The sequence below is a fragment of the Apodemus sylvaticus genome, chromosome 12 (assembly GCF_947179515.1).
Source record: "Apodemus sylvaticus chromosome 12, mApoSyl1.1, whole genome shotgun sequence".
Classification (NCBI taxonomy): domain Eukaryota; kingdom Metazoa; phylum Chordata; class Mammalia; order Rodentia; family Muridae; genus Apodemus; species Apodemus sylvaticus.
Window position 1 is genome coordinate 40,853,809 of NC_067483.1, and position 21,232 is coordinate 40,875,040.

Genomic DNA, 21,232 nt, shown 5'->3' on the forward strand with positions numbered 1-21,232 from the left:
CCTCTCACTGTCCCCCCCACCCCCCGTCTGCCCTCTGGGACGTTGCTCTCCAGCTCTTCTAACCAGCTCCTCCCTATCTGTGAGCCTCCTCCTGTCCCCTCGCAGGCTCTTTCCCTGGCCTGGCCTTTCCTCTGTGCCCCTCCACCCTGTACGCCTGCCCTGGGGGCGGAGAGGGGGCCAAGACGACTGGTTGGTGCCCTCACCCTTGCCAGCTCCTGGTTCTTCTCCTCCAGCTGCCCTTCCAGCTGCCGCAGATGCTCCTCTATGTTGCCATGCCGTTCCTCAGCCTAGGTGCAGGGACAGTCAGCCACCCTGGAAGTCTTTGTTCCGTCTGCTCGGGCCCCACATGCCATATACCCTGGTGTCAAGGTGGTCTTGGGGATGAGGGTCTCAGGATCAGAAACCCAGCTCTCTCCCGTCATCTTGGAGCTAGCAGAACTGTTACTACCTTTCCCCCTCTCCTTCCTGCCCAAGCTAACCTTAAAACTTATGCCCACTGGACCCTCCCAAGGACTATTGGGGGAATGCACGGTAAACACTGAAATGCAGTAAGCATGCCAGAGTGCTACCCTCGCTGTGACTGTTACCTTTACTACTAAACCCGCTAGCCATTCCTGGCTACTGTCTCCAGACATGGAGACCCTGTTGTATCTGTACCCAGAACATTACATCCCTTACAGTCAGGAAACCCTTTCTTTAAATCTTCCTGCTTGGGGCTGGAGAGATGGCTCCGCGGTGAAGCGCACCAACTGCTCTTCCAGAGGTCCTGAGTTCAAATCCCAGCAACCACATGGTGGCTCACAACCATCTGTAATGAGATCTGATGCCCTCTTCTGGTGTGTCTAAAGGCAACTGCAGTGTACTTAGATATAATAAATAAATAACTCTTTAAATCCTCCCGTCAGTTACTGCTCAGCACCCCACACACAACATCCTCTACTGTAACTTAAATCCAGTGCCTCATTCTAGGTGTGCAAAGACCATAGCGGCTACCCTGGCGACTCTACCATCACAGAAGTAAGGAAACTGAGATGCAGTTAGGGAGAGACTCAGATTACAGAGTCAGTTACTGGCCAAAGCAGATATGGCCCTGGTCTTCAGAGGTACAGTTTGGCTGTAAGTTCAGTCCTTGGAAGACTCATTTGCCACACTGGAAATCTGTAAACATCAGGCTCTGGGTCAAGTGTTCATGCAATAGTGGTTCCTTTTCCCTCAGGGTTTAGGGAGAGCTATGGTGATTGATCACACATTTGCACCCCACACAAAGCTTCCTATCATAATGACGGGATTACTCTTTGGTTAAGCTGTCACGTGTCTAGGTGTGTGCATTTCCTCCTCCCTTCCAGAGTCTACTGGTCTCTGGCCTGCACACCTCTCAGGAACTACTGTTCCACAGTTACCTCTCCATTAGGTAAGTTTATATCCACCATTACTTCATTATAAAGCTGTAGCCTCCAAGCAACCAGAGATGCTCTCAAGGCCTACAATGCTTCAGTTTGGTAAAGAAAGATGTGCTCAGACTAAAACTCTACCCGTTTCTGCTTTGATGGTAAACCCCATCCCATGGGTTTCATCTTTCCAAGATGAAAATCCTACATCCTCAAACAAAAAGAGGTATCATCTTCTAGAATGGCCCAGATGATGATAAAAGTATCCTAGTTCCTGTAGTGCCTTCTCCTTAAAGGATTCTGCCTTAAGCCTGGAGTGGTGGCGCACGCCTTTAATCCCAGCACTCAGGAAGCAAAGGCAGGTGGATCTCTGAGTTCAAGGCCAGCCTGGTCTACAGAGTGAGTTCCAGAACAGCCAGAGCTACACAGAGAAACCCTGTCTCGAAAAACCAAAAAAATAAAAAAATAAAAAATAAAAAGGAAGGCCAAGATTACCTTCCCAACTGAGAAACTAAAGGACTCAAGGTATTGTATGCTTAATAGTGCCTCACTGTGGGGAGCAACTCCCTGGCCCCCAGCCTGATGCGCCTCCCATACCCTGACTGGCTGCAAAAGAGCCTCTAGGACACAGGAGGTGACACTCAGGCCCTGGCCCACTTGCCTTGGTGAGGGCTGCGATCCGCTGAGACAGCTCAGCCTCCACCTCTGGCAGAGTCTCTGCCTTGCGCATGGTCTGCTGCAGCTTCTGCTCCGCCACTTCCAGGAGCTCCTGCAGATGTCGGGCTTTCTCCTCACACTAGCAGGACAGAGGAGAAAGCAAGTCAAGATGGAGCACTAGGTCCCCATCTCCATGCCAACCACAGCAGGAAGCAGATGACAGGCTTTGGTTCTTTCCTATCCAAGGTGCCTGACTTCCTCTTTCTCAAGAGGCCACCAAAGAACAGTTTCCACCTGATCATCGGGTCCCCTAGAGTCAGGTACAGTGTCACCCCACTCCATCTAGGTGAATTACCTGGCGGTGCAGGGATTCCTTGTTGGCCAGCTCATTCTCCAGTTTGTCATTGAGGTCATGGATGGATGTGGCCTCTCGCTGAGCAGCCAAGTAGCGCTTCTCCAGTGTGGTGATTCGCTCTTCCATGTCCTCCTTCTGAGCCAGAGCCTGGGTAGAGGATAGGGGAGGGGAGGAAAGGTGCCCTTCTCACGGCTGCCCCTCCCACTAACACCTGTCTACGCATGCCCAGAAAGACCTGAGATCTGTGCTCCCTTTGACAGTGTCTGGCCTTGACCCAACCTTCCCATCTCCCTCACACTGGGCCCTGCGCAAGGATTGAGTCTTGTCCAACCTGCCTGGACCTCTGCTCACATCCTCCCGAGGGCCAACGCCTGGACCCAGCAAGATGCAGCTGCCTAGCGCAGGCCCGGGCCTCCCTCACCTACCTCACGGAGGTCCCGCTGATGTTTGCTGCTCAGCTCCTCGGACTTGATGAGGTCTCGGCGGGCTGTGCCCAGGTCCCCCTCAAGCTCCGTCACAGTGGCACTCAGCGTGACCAGTCGCTCGCGGGCCTGGCTCAACTCGTAGTTTTGCTTCTCCAAGAGTCCTTGCAGCTCTTCCACCCGGCCAGTGTCATCCTCCAGGGACAGCGAGCTATCAGCCGAGGAGCCAGAGAAGCCCACGCCCCACCCAGCTCCATCCCAGAGAGGCTGGGAGGAAGGAGCCACGGACACAGGACAGGTCACGGCTCGGCTCTGCCCCACATTAGCGCTCAGGACCAGGTACGCCTTCCTCCCACTGAGCCTAGAAGCTCACTCCTGACAATGGCCAAATATACCCATGGTCTCCTGCGTGTCTTTTTGTTTAAAAACAAAAACTAGTTTCTAGTTTTCCTTCTAGCTCCACCTCTTGTATCCCAGGAAGGGGCAGATAAGGGGCAGAAAGGCTCAGAGAGCGAAGGAAGCTTGCCGGATGCTCGCACACAGGAAGGTGTGTGAACATGCACAAAACTGAAAACCTACAGATTACCTTGCTGGGGAGGGAGGGGGAAAGAGGAGTGGGAAGTGTATAGAGTGCCCCGGGCTTAATTCAAGCAATATCCTGCCGAGCCTAAGCAGGGGGGACCTCCCATTTCTGTCCTGTTGATACAGGCTCCTATTAAACAGTTCCCCATTACCCACTTTCCACAGGCGTTTTGGTCCCAAATCCACAGTCCCTTCCTCTTCTGCAACTCCATCTCGAATTCCTGCCCCTTGCTGCAGGGCAGATACCTATAAAACACACCACAAAACAAACAAACAAACAAATAAACACAATGAGTCACAGAAGAGACCTCCTAGAAAAACCAGTCCCCAGCCACATCAGGTAAGGAACACAATGGGACAAAGAGGGTAGCTGGCTGGCTTCCTCAGAGGGACGGTGCAGCTTACCTGCTGGTGGGCCCCTGCCAACTGCTCCTCCAGGGTAGTAACGCGCTCTAGAGCTGCCCGGAGCCGCTCTCGCACCTACAAAGGGTCAGGAGAGGTGTGGGGAGGAAAGTTATCCCACAGAACTCAGGCTGGGGCAGCGTCAGCTTGGTCTGCCTCGTGGGAGAATGTGAAGGGACTGTGGAGAGGCCAAGGCCCAGCAGGGAACCTGGTAGGATTGACACCAGGCCTCTGGTGGAAGGAGTCCTGCAGCTGGAAGACAGGCTCCTGAGCAGCAGGTACAGATAAACCCAGGAAGGAGTACCAGAGACTCAGGGAGGCCTAGACATGCTAGGGAAAGGGTGGGGCAGGTGGGTACCTTCTCATCCAGGGCCTTGTGGTGCTCAAATAGTGACTTGAGGGCCTTCAGCACCTCCACCTCACTGGAGACACCTGAAGGCGACTGGGCCTGCCGTTTTACCACTGTCATCCGCAATGATCGCTCATGGCGGGACACGAGGCATTCCAGATGTTCTAGAAGCAGCTGGCAGAGAGCAGGAGAGGAAAAGAGAGGGGGCCGTGGACATGTATCCCAAGGGCTACAAAGCAGGGCCCACAGGATCACCAACCACAGTCTCCAAATAGCTGCTCTTCAAGTAAACACCCGACCCCAGCGTGCCTACCCTGGCCTCTTCCCCAGAACTTCAGCCCTGCTGTGACCCAGGAACCACGAGCAAGAACCCAGTGCTGGGGACTAGGTTTCCTGTCTGCCCATAACCCCAGGACAGGAGGCAGAACCTGCTCAGTCAAGCTGTGGCCTGCTCCTTTGATAGGGTGCGTGTGCGCACAAACACACACACACACACACACACACACACACACACACACACACCAGGCCACTCTGTACTTACCCTCGTGTTATTCCGTTCTGCCTTCAGCTCGGATATCTCTTCCTCCCGCTCCAGAAGCTGCTCCCGACACATGCTTAGCTCCCGAGTTAAAGTGGCAAATTCCTGAAAGCCCCCAGAGCTCCTCAGTGCTTGGGATTCACCTCCAACTGGTGCCCTCCATACCCAAATACATGGTAGGCTTCTCTCGTTCACCCTCTCATCTGCCCACCTCCCTCAGATCCCAGCCTGGCCCCCTCGCAGTGCAGGAAGCCTGCAGCTAGCGTGAGCTACTGCAGGTGAAGAACATATTAAGATTCCAAGGAACGGGACTGCATACAGAAACTGATTAAGTCACCACGTCTGCCCTGCAAGGTCTCCCTCTCCAGTGACCAGTGACCAGACTACGCTCACCCTATAGAAAGGTGCTGTAACGCTCTCTCATGTGCGCATGGTTTGAGGGTAGTTTTCTTTCACGCCCTCCCATCCCCCAGGCTGTGCAAGCTACAGATAGCTAGTACAACAAATAGGTTGAAGGACCCACCTACGTGAGAATGGAAGGACACACAGCCCTGTGGTGTCCGCCCTGGCTTCTGGGAGCCCTGTTCAATCAAGCCAAGGCTACAGCTCAGCACCTGATGGCATATACGGACTGTCCCTTCCTTCCAAGGGGAAACTCCCCCCACACTGCCATGTAGAGGCCTTTCCAAGCCTCACTCTTCTTTCGGGACAAGCAACTAGGGAAGAGAGGCCTTGATGTCCCAGGTCCACCACATCCCACCAGCCTGATGACATCACACTGTCCCCAAACCATGCTCAGATGACTGAGTGGCTGTACCCTGTGGCTACCACATCTACACAGACTGCAGAGGCTGGGATCCCACCCCGCCTTGGCCCCCTGTAAATACCAAGAATTCATAACCATAACCTTAACTGTAATTGCAGGCAGACAAAGCACTTGTCACTGCAGGCCAGGCAAAGGGGATGGAAGAGTTGTGAGGAGTAGCAAGGGACCAGAGAGCCAGAGCAGGGGGGTGGGCGACAAGGACTTGCCACCCTAGTCCTGATAACTCCCTTTCTATCTAGGCCTGTGGCCAAAGGAAGCTGGGCCTGAGCCTGATGCTGCTTTGCCCCTCAGCTTGTACACATATACCTATACGGACACAGACACACACACACACACACAGAGACAGACAGACAGACAGACAGACAGACAGACAGACAGACAGAGACAGAGAGGCAGAGACAGAGAGAGACAGAGAGAAAGGACTTGAAAGAATGCCCACACCTCGTGATACCATCCATCTCTAATGGGCTCTAATGCCCTCCTCTCTTCTGGCTCCAGACTGGACAGCTACCCTGTTTCCCTACCCAGCATGCTCTGCCCTCCCCTCCCAGCTCTAACTCACGTGATGGCCTGCTGCCAGGAGAATTCCCCAAAGGACAAGACTGCCCACAAAGTTAAGGACAAACTCCTCCTAGTTTTCAGACCTTTCTCTCATGGCTTTTGTCTGAGTACCCTAAGACCTAGACCACCTGGATGGCTTACTGTTTCCAAATATCAACAAACCATCCAAGGACCACAGGGCAAGACTATCTCCCCTTACACAGCCTCTGTCACCCCCGATGAGATCACATTCTATTTCCAAAGGCCATCTCCCAAGGGTTCAGCCTCCTCAGGGGCTTTCTACACTCTACAAGGGAAGTGTTCCTCCCTGAAAACCATCAGACCTGTGCCAATCACTGCCTCTCCCCAATGAACCTTTGAATATAAAAGGTTGAAAAAACCAGAAATCAAAGCTCAGCTCTCCCCATTAGCTATGTAGCCTTAGATATACTACCCAGGACTTGTGATGGGCACGGCAGACAGGACCCACGTGGCCGCGCCTCCTCTCCACCAGGGTCCGTATCCTTAAGACAAAAACCATCACAAGACTCTAAGCCACTGAATTGAAACTCACCAATCCAGGCCCAGCCCTGGTTCTCCTACTGAGGAGGAGGAGAAGGAACCTGCAGCTGACACTTGGGTCATTTGGCTTCTCTTGACCCAAGCAGTAACCCCCACCCCCCCACCCCGGCTCAAGATAGTCCTGCAATGCATCCAGACCCACCTCTCTCTAAGAGGTGGAGAAGGCAGGCTGGCTGAGGAGACTCTGTACTGTATAGACAGATAGACAAACCCCAGCCTCCCTGGACCTGGTGACCTTCTCTGAGAAGCTGTAGAGTAACTGTCCCTGTCCCTGTCCCTGTCTCTAGCCTCTAACTACCCATCCCCAACCCCAGAATATCTACTCAATGGGTACTAAGCAGGAAGCAACTCAGATTTCCAGAGCCCACGTGTTGAAGAGGAAATAAGGCAGAGAAGAGACCATGCCTTGGGGGGGGGGGGGAGGAGGAGGAACACAGTCCTCCTGCTGCTATCTACCACCTGAAGGGCAGTATGCAGCTGACTGATTCCCCCAAGCATCTGTTTCATCGCTGACAAACAGGGTGATGGTGCTCACTGTACGCACTTCATTGTGGGAATCTGCTGAGATAATGTTAGGGTAAAGAAAACCTAGCCCACAAAAGATGCACAATACGTAAGTGGTGACTACGTTTTAGCTGCTAGAGGCGTTGTTGAGGACCACGGAATGGTGTGCCAAGACAGGTGCAGCTCAGCCTGTGATTATCTGTGTGAGGTCTCTTATCTTCATCTGTGCCGCAGGGAAACTGGGCGTCTCCTCACAACTCTACTTTCCTTGATTCCCCTTCCTGTCAACTCAGTTAGAAAGATTTCTTTCCAGTCTAGGGCGCCACCTACTGGTAGTCTGGACCCCCTACTGTAGGCAGTCATGGCTGGATTTTCTTTCTCCATTCACTTCTCCAGGTGAAGCCCGTCTCCGCAGCTGCACTTGGGAGGGAAAGGGCTCATGTAGGAACATGAAGACCGAATACTCTGTGAACTCCAGTATCTGATATGCAAGGAGATGCAGAGGCTGAAGGGCCAAAGGTGATGACATCAAAGGAGCCGGGGAGAGTCTGGAACCTTACCTGGGGAAGGGCGGAGCTCAGGTGGCGCTGGAGCTGGTCTCGCTCGTGAAGGGCATCCTGGAGCCGGCTCTGTGTGGCTACCAAAGTTTCCTGACTCTCACGAAGAGACTCCAGCAACTTCTCTCGCTCATCCAGCATGTTCACCATCAGCTGCTCAAAGTTGGCGTCCGCATCGGCACCGTGGGGGGGGCCCAGAGGGTCCCCCTCGTTGATTGTGGGCATCACCTCACACATGATGGGAATGGAGAGAACCTTCTCAGCGTCGGGTCAGGGGGTGGGAGGGAGCTCACAGGGTTGGCACCTGCAGAAGGACCCAGGGTGTGGGTCTCAGAACAGGCAGTGCCAGGCAAGTGGACAGTCGGGTAGGGGTTTCTCCCATAGCATCAGTTGCTCTTGCTCTGAAAGGAGCCTCGGGCCTGCAGTGTCCCTGTGGAATGGAGCCAGAAGGCCTGGCTTAACCTTTCAGGGTTGGGGCTGGGTGCCCTGTGTCCCCACACAAGCGGGAGGCATCGGTGTGTGGCCATGACAGGCTGGGAGAACAGGGCTGGAAGGCGGCCCTTGTCTTAGACTGAGCACCAGAGCTTGGCAGAATCCCAGCTGGGTCTAGCAACACCCATGGTTTCTGGAGGGCGGTGTGGTCTGTGGGAGAAGAGAGTGCTGTGAGGACCAGCTGAAGAGAGCAGGACATCAGGGGAGGGACAGAGGAGGCGGGCCCTGAACCAGCGTGGGAGAGGAAGGGGGGTGTTGGCGCAGGCCCTTCTCAGGGCCTGCTCACCTCCTCAGTTTTCCCACAGAATGCACATGCCTCCTGCCTAGCCTCTGTGCCTGCAGCCCCTGCTCCCCACCCCCTGCAGCCCCTGCCCCCCCACCCCCTGCAGCTGTCAGAAGTGCAGCCACAGTGGTTCCCCACCCACGTGGCTTGCTGGCCAAATATAGAAATGATTCAGTCAGCGGCAGGGGAGCAGCCGGCAGGCTGCCCAGAGTCCTCCTGAGACCTGAAGGTGGAAGGAGAGGAAGTGGGGTATCTCACCCCCTCCCCCCATAGCCTCCTCTCCCACATTCAAGCAAAGGCTGGAACAGAGGGGGTTAAAAGGCTTAGTGGATGGGAATCCCCAGCCCCCCCCAACCCCCAGAGGCTGGACTCCCATAATGTGGCTGAGGTCTTAGGAGGCTCAGGCTGGGCAGTGGGGCAGGCAGAGCCCTGACCTGCTAAGGGATGCTCGTAAGTCAGGGATGAGGCTGGCTCGCCATTGCCCGCTTCTGAAGTCTGCCCAGGGGAATGCACACTGACCAGTATGTTCACAGCCTCCACCTCTTTGTTAGAGCCTAAATGACAAAGAATCCCCATGTCCTCATGGGGATGGTAATGAAAAGGCATGCTTTCAGAGGGAGACCTTGTGTGAGGCAGCTTACTCATGGCTGCCAATATAGTCCCTTCGTCTAGATAATGACCCACTGCTGGTGCTACCAGAAGTCACCAGTCAGGCCATGAACAGGGGCCCAGCCCAGGGGCCCAGCCCAGGGAGGCTGGGCATGGGCGTTAGGGTACAGCAGGAAGTTCTCTGGCCACCATCAGTTTTCAACCTTCCTGGCCAGGGCTAGGCCACTGGCTTCGTCGGTTCTGTCCTCGGGTCATCCACTGGGGAACTCCAAAACCACAGAGAGGTCCCAACAATGGTCGCTACCCTGGAGACCATAAGTAGTGCGGTCCTTCCCACCTTACCCACCCCGTCTCTAAAGGCATAGGGCAGCCTATGTACCCTTCAACAGGTGAAGACAGGCAGCTTCTGTATGAGTGAAGGGGAGAGGCAAGATCCTGTATGAGGGAGAGATCAGATGTGGGCTTCTGGCAGGGTTGAGTCCAACCAAGAAAGAGTGTGCAGATAAAGCAGGCAAAATCGGCAGTGCTGTGGTGGTGCACGCCTTTAATCCCAGCACTTGGGAGGCAGAGGCAGGCGGATTTCTGAGTTCGAGGCTAGCCTGATCTACAGAGTGAGTTCCAGGACAGCCAGGGCTACACAGAGAAACCCTGTCTTGAAAAAAACAAAAAACAAAACAAAAAAAAAAAAAAACTGGGGGACAAGTAAAGGAGGAGACAGAGAAGCTGGGAAACCCTAGAACTCACAGCCATACCCAGAGGTGCCACAGCTCAAGCCAGTACCACACACACACACAACACACACACACAAACACAACACACGCATGCACACGTACACTGGCACACATACAGGGGACTGGCAGGGAGCAGACAGGGGTACAAGGAAAGACCTAGGGCAAACACACATGCTCCCAGATGGAGAAATAGACATGAACTCTTCTCGTGGGGATCCTTCCCACCAGCTGAGCAAAGGTGGAAAGTTGTGGTCAGGGAGCCCTTGCTCCTCCCCACCTCAGAGCAGCGGGAACACAGCAGCAGTTTCTCCAAAATTTCTCCCCACAGTGTTTCAGAGCCCCTTCACCCTGAGAGCACCAGGGTGAGAGACTGAAAGGCCCAAGGGCCCCACCTTCCCTCTCCAAACTCATCAAAAGTGCGCTCACATTCTCTCTGTGAGACCACTTAGGTCTTGTGGGGTATCTGTCGATCTGTTTGTTTGTTTGTTTGTTTGTTTGTTTGTTGAAACTTGGAAGAGGAGATGGGGCTGAAGGAAGTCCCCTTATGTAGAAGCAGTCCTGTAGAAAGGGCAGGATGGAGCTTGGGGTGTGGTTCAGTGGTACAGGGTTTATCAACTATGTGCAAGGCCCTGGTCTTGTGACTCAGTGGTACAGGGTTTACCTACTATGTGCAAGGCCCTGGTCTTGGTCACTAGAGGGGGATGGAGGTAAAGAAAGGGAAAGGGGAGAAGGAGTGGGGAGAGGGAGAAAACTCTCACACCCTGCAGATGGCTTCAGTGACCGGTTCGTTCCCAGGGACCCTGCTGTACAGCTCAAATGAAGAAGTCTAGAGCCAGGCCCTAGGAAGTCTGGGGTGCAGTTCTACCAGAGTCCAGATGCATGACTGGGCATGGTACCCACCCTTCGTGAAGCCTGGGCTGTAAGATGGAGCCTGCAACCCATGTTTTGTCTGGCTTCGAGGAGAAAGCACCCTACCATGGCAGAGAAGAAATTGCCTTCATCTTGGGCAAAGGAAAGTCTGGGAGTAGCGTCTGAAAAGCTCCTTCTGTTCCACGGCCGTATCTTGAAATGGCAACCCCATCTCATCTAAAAAATGTCTTCTAAGGATGCTAGAGTCCGCAGGCGAGAAGGAGATAACAGTGTAAGATGCGGGCTCTGTGGTCCAGCCCAGCCTCCCCACGTCCTCCTGGCCACTCTGACAACCGAGAAGCTGACTTTGCAGCCAAAACCCTTTCCCCAGCCTCCCTGCAAACCAGGTGCCAGGTGGCAACTCCACTTCCTCTGGTGAGATGGCACGTAGAGCTGGCTGGAGATGAGCCCAGAGAAAGGTGCCAGGCAGAAACCCCTAGTGCTCCGTCCAGGACCTCCTACCCACCCCAAGCACTACCCGAGAGGGTGAGCGGAAGAAACTTTAGATTATCAGCCACATGGGGACACCTGGCTTCCCTGGCTCCGGGGCCTGCTTTAAATAGTGCAATTATCATCTCAGCTTAGCAGAAGTTGCAACTCCCGAAGTCACAGGTCCTGATTCAGAGGCGAAAGTGCCAGGCCCCAGAGCCAGCATTTGCAAGGGGCTCTGCCAGGAAGGGTGTGGGGCAGACTGTGAACAGCAGAAGGCTCAAAAGTGAGTGAGTAGGTGGGTGTGAGTGTGTGTTACGGAGGGAGGGGCCTGGAAAGTAGGCCTCTGGCTCTATAAACATCAAAGGCAATCTCTGAGGCATCTCTGGCTTTCCAAAGCCACCTCCCACCCCCCCACCCCCATCTTCCCCTAACAAACAGGAGTAATGGAGATTCCAGTCTGATGCTCTCTGCCTGGCTATACATTCACACAGGCCTGGCTCCCTACTGCCCTACCAGATGGCAAACCCCACCACTTGCCCAGCTCAGCTAAGGATACAGGGCCCCAGCAAGGCTGCTAGAAACTGAGCTCATGCCATGATCTGGGCAAAGATGGAGCATCGGGGTAGGAGCCTCTTCAAAGCTAGCAGGACAAGAAGAGGCTCTGACATGCTTTAGACTCAGGGAGTGGGGCCTAAGGAAATGACAGTGGTGGCCCAGAAAAAGATGAAGATGATGGCCGCCACTATGATGTATAAGCGTTCCTCACGTGCCAAGATGGTGCTGCTTTGATCCTCAGAGTTCCTCACAAGGAAAACACAACCCCTCTTGCCCTGTCTCAGATATGAGAACCAGGACTTGGGGTAACATAAGCAAGTCCCCACAGAGACACAGCGAGATTCCCAGTGTACCTAACACCAAGAGGGGTGTATTTCAGGCATCTGGTCTTCCCTGAGACTGCCCTGTCTCACATCCATAGTGGCCTGTGTCACAAGCCTCAGGAGGGTCTGTTCCTTCACACCCCCAAGGGTGTTCATTTGTCTCCATAGCCCCACCCACGTACCCCACCTATGTGCTCCTGCCTCAGCTGGCCCCGCCTCCTCCAGTTCACCTGCACTCCAACCCACCCTTTTCTCTGACTCATGGCATCCTTAGTGCCCCAGTGGCACCGACACCCACCTGCTCGTGCCCTCAGACCACTCACCATCCTTGCTTGACCAGAAGCTTCTGCTCCTGGATGGAGGATGACGTCCAGTTCATCACCCCCAAGACCTTGTCTGGCCTGCCTCATCTAACACCCCACTTGTGACCCACAGAGCCTTGCCTGATCCCCTGCCAATGCTGAAGGGTGCCCTTTACAGACTTATATCTCTCTCTGTCACCGGTCTTTACACCAACCCTTCTTTATGTATCTGTAGACCCTCCATAAGAACTCCAGGCAGATCATTCCAGTGATCACAAGCTCTAACACCAGGTCTTCATGTGAAAGAAACTGAGGGCATGCATGATTCTAGAAGTCCATACCTAAGAAGACTTCAAGAAACTCCAAGGAAGGAGGACATCTTGGCCCAGAATTAGAGCCATTTAACTCTCGATCTCTGAAAGTCACAGGCCCTCACCAACAACCTGGGTGAAAGGCGGCAGACTCTGGAGCAGGCTGGTCATGTGACCCTGGCAAGGCTTTTATTCTCTTGAGATGGGAGTGAGAACTACCAGCATTCACATCAGGCAGCCGGCAGCCAATTACAAGTCACCACACATGAAGCACAGACACCACTTCCTAGCCACACAAACTCTGTGTCAACTCAGCACCAACGGCTCCTGAAGCCCTCAAGGCTGGGCCCACCAGAAACACTGTCAGAAAATCAAAATCTGACTTCTAGAAGCCATTCCCAGAGCAGAGAGCCTTGAGTGAGATTTACTGGGGTTAGCAGCCCGCCAAACCCTTCCAAGGACTCCCGTTCTCCCTGCACCTTCTAAAAGACCAGCCGTGAGATTCTGCCTTTGCAATTTCAGGTTTCTAAATCTGACAAAGGAAGGACTTAACACACAAGACTTCAGGGAGCTCACAGGTGGTCAAGGGGTTCATAGGAGACAATAGACAAAAAGGGGTTCTGGAAGGGTATCAAATATGCCCCAAGTACAAGCTGGCACCAGCTTCCAGCCTTAGCTCTCTGCTCCCCTAATACTGGGGACACTCCACTGGGCAGAGGAGGAGGCACCAGTTTACCCAACAAGCTCCCCTGGGCCAGAGTCACTGAAGCTCAACTTTCCAGTTACTCCCTAAGGAGACAGCGGTGGGTCTCTCCTTCCCAACATACTTCATATCACCTCTGTGAGCGCACAATGGACAGTTCACACTAAGTCCTTCTTGACAGTGGAGGGAAGTACTGTGGACGGTCATACCAGGACACTGGTAGAAACCAGGTCTACCCTCCACACACCTGTCAGGTTAGCTCCTCCTCTGTGACACCCAATTCCAGTGATCACAACTCCCTCTCTAACTTCAAAGGCTATAAATTGGATTCTCTCTCTCTCTCTCTCTCTCTCTCTCTCTCTCTCTCTCTCTCTCTCTCTCTCTCTTCCCCTCTTCTCTCTCTTTCTTTTTTTGGTTTTTCGAAACAGGTTTCTCTGTGTAGCCCTAGCTATCCCAGAACTCGCTTTGTAGACCAGGCTGGCCTTGAGCTCAAGAGATCCACACGCCTCGGCCTCTGAGTGTTGCAATTATAGAGCATACTTTCAAGGACAGCCAGGGTGGAACCAACTCAAAGGACTCTAAACTCTCTTCTTTATTATCTCTTTAAATTCGAGTTGTTGTGTGTGTGTGAGGCTGGTGCGTGTAGACCATAGCACACTTGTGGAGGTAACCCTCAGAAGTCAGTTCCTTCCTTCCACTGTGGGATCTGAAGGTCAATCTCAGGCTGTCAAGACTTCATGGATGACGCCTTTAACCACCGAGCCATCTCAGCAGCCCACAAATCCCCTTTTCTTACTTCAGACTCATTGATTATGAATCTGTTTCATAGGACACTTGATTAAGGTTTCATTTGTATTAAAGGGATGTTAGCCTAAAATGTAGCTTGACAGTCCTGGTTTAAGTACTGTCCAACAAGATACTAAATACAATTCTCCTGTTTTGCTAAAATGAAAAGTTTCAACCAGACAGCCAGAACATCAGTGCAATAGAGCAGTAGACCTGGGACAGACACAGCTAACCTGGGCCCGCCCACCACTTTCCACATTCCTGCCACACCCCCCACACCCCCACACACACACCCCCACACCCCCGGGCACTGAACATAGTCCTCAGCTCCTCCTTCTCTCATTACTGAGTACAATCATCCCAGGCATCTCATACTAACCAGAGCCATCGATTAAAACAAGTGTCCACAAATAGTTTTCAAAAGAATAAGCAAGGCAACACACATGGTATATTTGGAAAATAAAAATCTTTCAAAGCCAGGGATCTGTGTGGGACAAATGTTCAACAGGGTTCTCTGGCATGCGGGAGAAAAATGCTCAGAGGTCACTGCATTAGTGAGTCAGGGTTAAGATTAAGGAGCTATCACATTGCAGCAAACAGTCCTGGTCAGAGTGCTGACAGCTGTCTGAAGCATCAGAGTACAGAACCACTGAGAAATGCAAGCACTGTAAAAGAGGTGCATGTGCATGTTTGTGCATGTGTGTGTACATGTGTGTGTGCACATGTATGTGTGCAAATGTGTGTGCACATGTGTGTGTGTGCCCATATGGGTATGTGTTCAAAACCAACATGTGCATGTATGTTTATGAAACAGAGGACTCTTCTACGCATGCTCCTAAAAGGACATGAACATGCACATAACACATGACATGCACATAAGCATCGTCATAAGAGTGCACTGTTGGTCAGAAAAGTACTTTTTTTTTTCAAGATTTCGTTTTTTTGCTTATTCTATGTATGAGTGCTTTGCTGCATGTGCACCCGCATGCCAGAAGAGGGCACCAGATCCCCTTATAGATGGTCATGAAACACCATATGGGTGCTGGGAATTTAACTCAGAACCTCTGGGAGAGCCACGAGTGCTCTCAAGCACTGGGCATCTCTCCAGCCCTGTCATGGAAGAGTCTAAGTGAACCTATGCGAGGATACCTGTGAGGAACGGAGAGAGCGGTGGGGATGCGAGAATAAAACCTTCCTCCTGATCCCAGTGTTCTGCCCCTTTCAGGGACAACGGATTTAAACAAGCTACTCTCTCTCTGGTCTTATATGAGCTGGGGTCACAGGAACAGGCCCAATTTTCCCTTTGATTACCTCAACCTATCATGGATGTGCTGCAGGGTCTCCAGAGCCATGAGAGCAGGCTGGGTTCACCCCATGTTATCTCTCAGATACCACTCAGCATGGACCTAAGCACGGACCTAGACAATCTCCGACAGCCGGGCTTCCCAGCTCACTCACGGTCCAACTCTTCCGAATCCAACACGGAAACGCATTCTTCTGAAGCAACCCCAAGGTCCACTGTACCGATCATCTTCAGCCCAACACACACACACACACACACACACACACACACACCTGTAACCTGCTTAAAGTGAATGGAAACCTATTTCCCCTCAGAAAAGATAATTATCTATCTGAAAACAGTGGTCGTCATGGAGCACAGCAGATATGCACAGGACTACATATCTGTGATTCTAGACCCTGAGTATGGGGACAGAAAGATCACAAATTTTAGGTCATCCTCAAATACACAGCAAGTATGATGACAGCCTGTGCTACGCAAGACCCTACAGAACACATGCACATGCACATCATACACATATTCGCAACTTATGAAACTTCAACTCATTGGCTGGGTGAAGAAAAATATTATTTCAAAGCAGGGTATGCAGGCATACACTTTTTATCCCAGTACTCGGGATACACACACACACACACACACACACACACATGCATAAAGCATATGTATGTATTTCAGGGACAGGGGAGATGGCTCAGTAGTTAAGAACTGGCTGCTGTACCAGAGGACCCAGGTTCAAGTCCTAGCAGTCACACACGGCAGCTAAGAACTATCTACAACTCCAAAGTTCCAAAGTTCCAGGGGACCCAATGCCATCTTCTGGCTTCCATAGGCACCAGGAACACACACGGTACATAGTCATACTTACAAGCAAAAGCACTCATATATACCAAATTAAATTTTTTAAAAACTTTTAAAAAGATGAGTGCTTTTTAAATTGTCATATAATACCATGTTACATATTTCTATAATTAATTAAAAATAAGTAAGATATACTAAATCTATACATTCTATAGATATACAAATCTATACATTCAAGGTCATAAACCTAAACCCAAATACTCTACTTTATGACAGGATGAGGGATTTTAATGTTATCTATTGCCAATTCCCCCAATGGAACGTAACAATGTGATACTGGGTCCTCAGACACATCTCTGCTGCAGGTTAAAAATCTTAATTGTGCCAGGCAGTGGTGACGCACGCCTTTAATCCCAGCATTTGGGAGGCAGAGGCAGGCAGATTTCTGAGTTCGAATTCAGCCTGGTCTACAGAGTGAGTTCCAGGACAGCCAGGGCTACACAAAGAAACCCTGTCTCAAAAAAAAAAAAAAAAAAAATCTTAATTGCGAAGAGAACCTGCTTAGTATAACCCAGGCGACCAGAAGACAGACCACTTCAATTCGATACTCACGCAGAGTCCTGTTACAGATACAGAAAATTTGTAAGATACAGAACAAGCTTCTTGGAAGGATACAGACATACCTAGACTTGTTTCAGGGCAACACAGAGCTGCATCTGACCAGCCTCTGCTCTACACTGGGGTCAACGCTAAGCACCATCTGGAATATGAGCAACTGAAACTCTCAGAAAAAGTGACCCTGAACCAAGGCCTCTCAGTCCCCAACTCTCTCAGGCATGCAGCTGCCCTGTGCTAGAACTGTCTTCTGGGACAGCTAGAAAAGATGGGAAGGAAGACCTCATGTGACAGCCTTGGCCCATTGGCCCATCTGCAACTGGAATACTGAGTCCGGCTGTAGCCACACTTGTGTAATGAGGTCGCAGACCCAGGGGTGGACGAAAGTGAATCCTTAGGGTCTGCAAGCCTCAAGTCTCATATATAACCCTCTCTTAGAGCCCCTTGTCCCACTGCGGTTGGCCTCACCAGCTAACTACCTTATTAAGGTTCTCGGGTCCCTAAGGCCCCTTCCCTCTTCAGCAATACAGAGAGTCCTCCTCAGACTGGAGAACTAAGCAGGGTGGTGGTCTTGGGATGTGGTCCTCAGCATAGGACCGTAGCCCCTCTGAGTGGTCTTGGCTCTGCTGGACACCCAAAGTGCCACACTCCCGTGAACCAGCACTGTATGCCCTCCAGAGCTAATTATAGGTCAGTGAGCTAGCAGGCCAGAGGAGGACAGATGGTGACTTATGTGGTTGCAATACACACTTGTCTCTCTAACCCCACTCCCTCCCTCCATTTCTTCCAATTCCTTAAGTGGGACCCAGACTCTGGGGCAGGTTTTACTCTCTCAGTCTTTCTCAATCCTCTTTCCCAATGCACACATTTGCACAAGCACACATGCATACCATGCATGTACTCACACACACACACACACATACACACCACACAAAACCTCTCTATACTGCTCAGCCAGTATAGCACACCATGTTCATAGAACAAATCCTGTACCAACTTAACACAATACAGCTCTTGGAGACCAGGGAAAGTATTTCAGTTGTAACAAAGCCTCAGTTAACTTTCTTAAAACCCCTTTGGCACCCAGCTCCCTGGCCCTCCTGAGCCTCACCCCTGCCTCATCACCTTCCCAACCCAGCTAACTATCTTCTCCCCAGCTCTTGCCCTCCAATCCTCAGAGGCTCAGAAAGGACCCATGGCAAACCCTCCTAACTCTTTCCAATTCTAAGGTTTTAGTCATTACTCAGAGGGGATCTACGAGCCTGACTGCCTGTCCTGCTCCATCCTTGCAGTCCTTCCTTCACAAACCGACTGCTGGAGCAGAGCTCATATACTGACGTCATGTACATGCTTAACATGACATGCCCAACAGCATAGGCCCAAAACATCCTGCCAGAACTCCCCTCACACCACGCTCCTATAGCCACTCATTTCTGGAGATGGTGTCTTTACTGCACAGTGTCTAGGACCCCCAAAGCCCTCCAAACCGATGAGTTATCCCTCGTTTCATTACTTTGAGACACCATTTATCTTGGGAAACCTCCTCAGATCTTAGCCCAAAATCTAAGAAAATAGACAATATAAGTCATTCAAGATGTCGTTTTTACTAAAAACTATGTGGCCAGTTAACTGGTGGGGATTCTGTGGGTTAAAAATCTGTTTGTTTGTTTTTTTATTGTTTTGTTTAGTTTCTGCCATTCCACTAACAGTATAACTAAATTGCATGTAGGGGGATGTGTGCCTATTTCGGGGACCATTTAGCTGCTCCATGGCCCTTAACTGCTTATAGATGAGCAAGTATCTATCTATCTAGCATGGTGTCTGGCATGTAAATGTGCCCAATAAATATTTACTCAATACTGAATAAAGTACTAAGAGCCAATTCCAACAGCTCTGGAAAGGACTGCAGGGAGTCCCCAAAACCTGGCTCCTGGAAGCCTCAAGCTCACACTAGGGTTGGGGGGGGGGTCATCAGGCAAAGCACAACCCCCTTTAACCACTTGCTCTCCACGAACAAGTACTCAGGAGCTGCCTCAACTCTCCTCCTCTCCAACACATCTCTCCTCAAAGGTGACATCAGCACCTAGTGGCACTTAGTGCTAGATCCCTCCTCCTTCTAAAAGAAACCACCTACAACATATTTCCAAGTCCTCCAGGCCGACCTCCCTTCCTACCCATCATAAAACCCTCAACACCCGTGCGGGGAAATACCCCTACTGTGTTCATGAATCCGCTCCTTATTCCCACCCCCACCCCAGTTCAGTGATCCCTATTACGAACATCTTTTCCTGTTGCGCCCACCCTCGTCCCCACCCCCAACCAGGCCTTCGGCTGGCCATTCCTTCCACCCCACCGCCCCAGCACTGCGGAGATGGGGCATCCCTGGTACAGCCTGACAGTTGAAGGAATGCAGAGTTGGCGATAGTAACCAAGGGCGGAAAGAGGCACGCGGGAAGGATGAAGACCCCCCGGGAAGAACGAAGATTTCAGCCTCTCACAAGCGCTCGCCTAGAGGAGCAGAGTTGGCCCCTAAGCCCAGAGGCGCTTTTGCTCTCACTCTCCTGGAGAGGATGTGGGGGCGCAGTCCACCAGGCTGCCCCCTCCCAAAGAACAGATGGAGCTGAGGACGAACTCCACGCCCTCCCTGCAAAACGGGCATCGACCCCCATCCTCATCTCCAAGGGCACAGGGAACAGCAAAGGCGAGGGGGCAACGAATCCCTTGCCCCGCAGAGATACATCCAGACCAGAAGAGGCTGTTTCCCAAGGCACACTAACAGAGACTCCTCCTCAAACTGTTCAGGGAAGCTGGAGCTGGGGAAAGGGGCATCTTTCCCCGCGGAGTGGGCTGTGGGTGCTCACCTGCGTGGAATCGCCGAAGGCCCAGCGGCTGCAGGACGCCGCCCCCGACCTCGGCAGTGCGAGGCGTCCTAGAGGCAAGCCCGCAAAGGTAGCTGCAGCCTCCACCACCCAGTACCGTGGCCTCAAGGACCCGCCCCCTTCCTTCGCGGATACCCCGACCCCACCCCCACAGGGCGGGGCCTGGCCATCTCTCCCCCGAGGCCACGCCTCCCACGCCCGGGCGCTCCCCAGCCTTGCTTCACACGTGACAAGGGCGCTGCTTTGATGCTGTGCGCCATCTTGGTTGAGCCTGAGAGGGCAGGGCAAGCTTTTAATCTGGTAATGTTCAGGTCCCAGGACTTGGAATGCAGAGCACATCCTACCCGCTTCTATCCTCTTGAACTCATCTTTCCAAGTCTAGCCTGTTCCCTAAATGGCCAGACGTCTGTCGCTCTTCACACCTGTTCTCATATTTTTAAGTGGAGAAACTGGAAACCCAGATACTCTTGTGGTATGTGCCTCAGTAAATTGTGACTTGCTTTTAGGCTTGTGACTGCCCTAACGCTGTTACTACAAAATGAAGTGTTTGTCTGATACATACATCCTATGAAAACATGCTCAAATGCCAAAATTCTGACAAATTTTAGCTAAACCGATTTTCCTGAATTGCTCTCTTTCCCTGCCCCCGTGGCTATTAATGTATCTTTTCCATCTGGTTTGTGAAATTTCATTTCAGTGCCTACTCAAATCCTTCACAGATACCCCATAAGCACTGTTATGAGTGTGAAGAACTGTTTTTTTTTTTTCCTCCCTTTTTAGGTTTTACAAAACAGGGTTTCTCTGTGCAGCCCTGGGTGTTCTGGAACTATGTAGACCAGGCTGGCCTCAAACTCCTAGATTCGCCTGCTTCTGCCTCCTATATACAGGCAGCCTACGCTGCCACCACCCAGCAGGAGAGAAATTATATATATTTGTATGTATATGTGTGTATATATATATGTATGTGTGTGTGTGTGTGTGTGTGTGTGTGTGTATATATATATATATATATATATATATATATATATATATATAATGTGCACATAAGCAGTTACAGATATATATACAACAGGATATCTTGAAACAGCAGTATCCTGTAAAGGCTGAAGCTGAGGTCAAGTAAATGCCTTTTATTCACTCTCTCCCAATATAATCAAATTTCCTTGTATCTTTGAAGAATGGCAAGAAAATTAATTGACAGGGGTTGCGAGAAGCTAACTCTATATTATTTGTCTGACACTCTCAACAAGAACATATACATCGAGAAGAGAAAGCCAGTGGTCAGTTTTAAACCCAGAGCCCACCAAGCTTCAGTCTTCCTCTGGGCTCTGACATTCCTCACACCCTTCTGTTAACAAAACATGAATAATGCCAGAAAAGGCAACTCAGCCAATGCAGAGGAGACTGACGCCATGGAAACCAGGAAGCACCACTTTACCAAGTGTTGGCAATGTGTTAAGAACACAGCAGAGGCAGTAACTTCAAAGGGAGACTATAGT

At 51.5% G+C, this 21,232-nt stretch overlaps 1 protein-coding gene across 1 annotated transcript in view; it reads right to left on the bottom strand.

The window, feature by feature from the left end:
- Ppfia4 (PTPRF interacting protein alpha 4) overlaps positions 1–8,313 on the bottom strand; it is a 34,242-nt gene extending 25,929 nt beyond the window's left edge. Inside the window, exons 1-9 of the mRNA XM_052200898.1 lie at positions 7,706–8,313; positions 4,697–4,798; positions 4,165–4,329; positions 3,810–3,884; positions 3,561–3,650; positions 2,826–3,017; positions 2,401–2,547; positions 2,050–2,184; positions 204–287 (exon numbers count right to left, since the gene is read on the bottom strand). Coding sequence (XP_052056858.1) covers positions 204–287; positions 2,050–2,184; positions 2,401–2,547; positions 2,826–3,017; positions 3,561–3,650; positions 3,810–3,884; positions 4,165–4,329; positions 4,697–4,798; positions 7,706–7,939 — 1,224 coding nt within the window. The 5' untranslated portion in view covers positions 7,940–8,313. The remainder of the gene's footprint in view (positions 1–203; positions 288–2,049; positions 2,185–2,400; positions 2,548–2,825; positions 3,018–3,560; positions 3,651–3,809; positions 3,885–4,164; positions 4,330–4,696; positions 4,799–7,705) is intronic.
- Between the last annotated feature and the right edge of the window lie 12,919 nt (positions 8,314–21,232).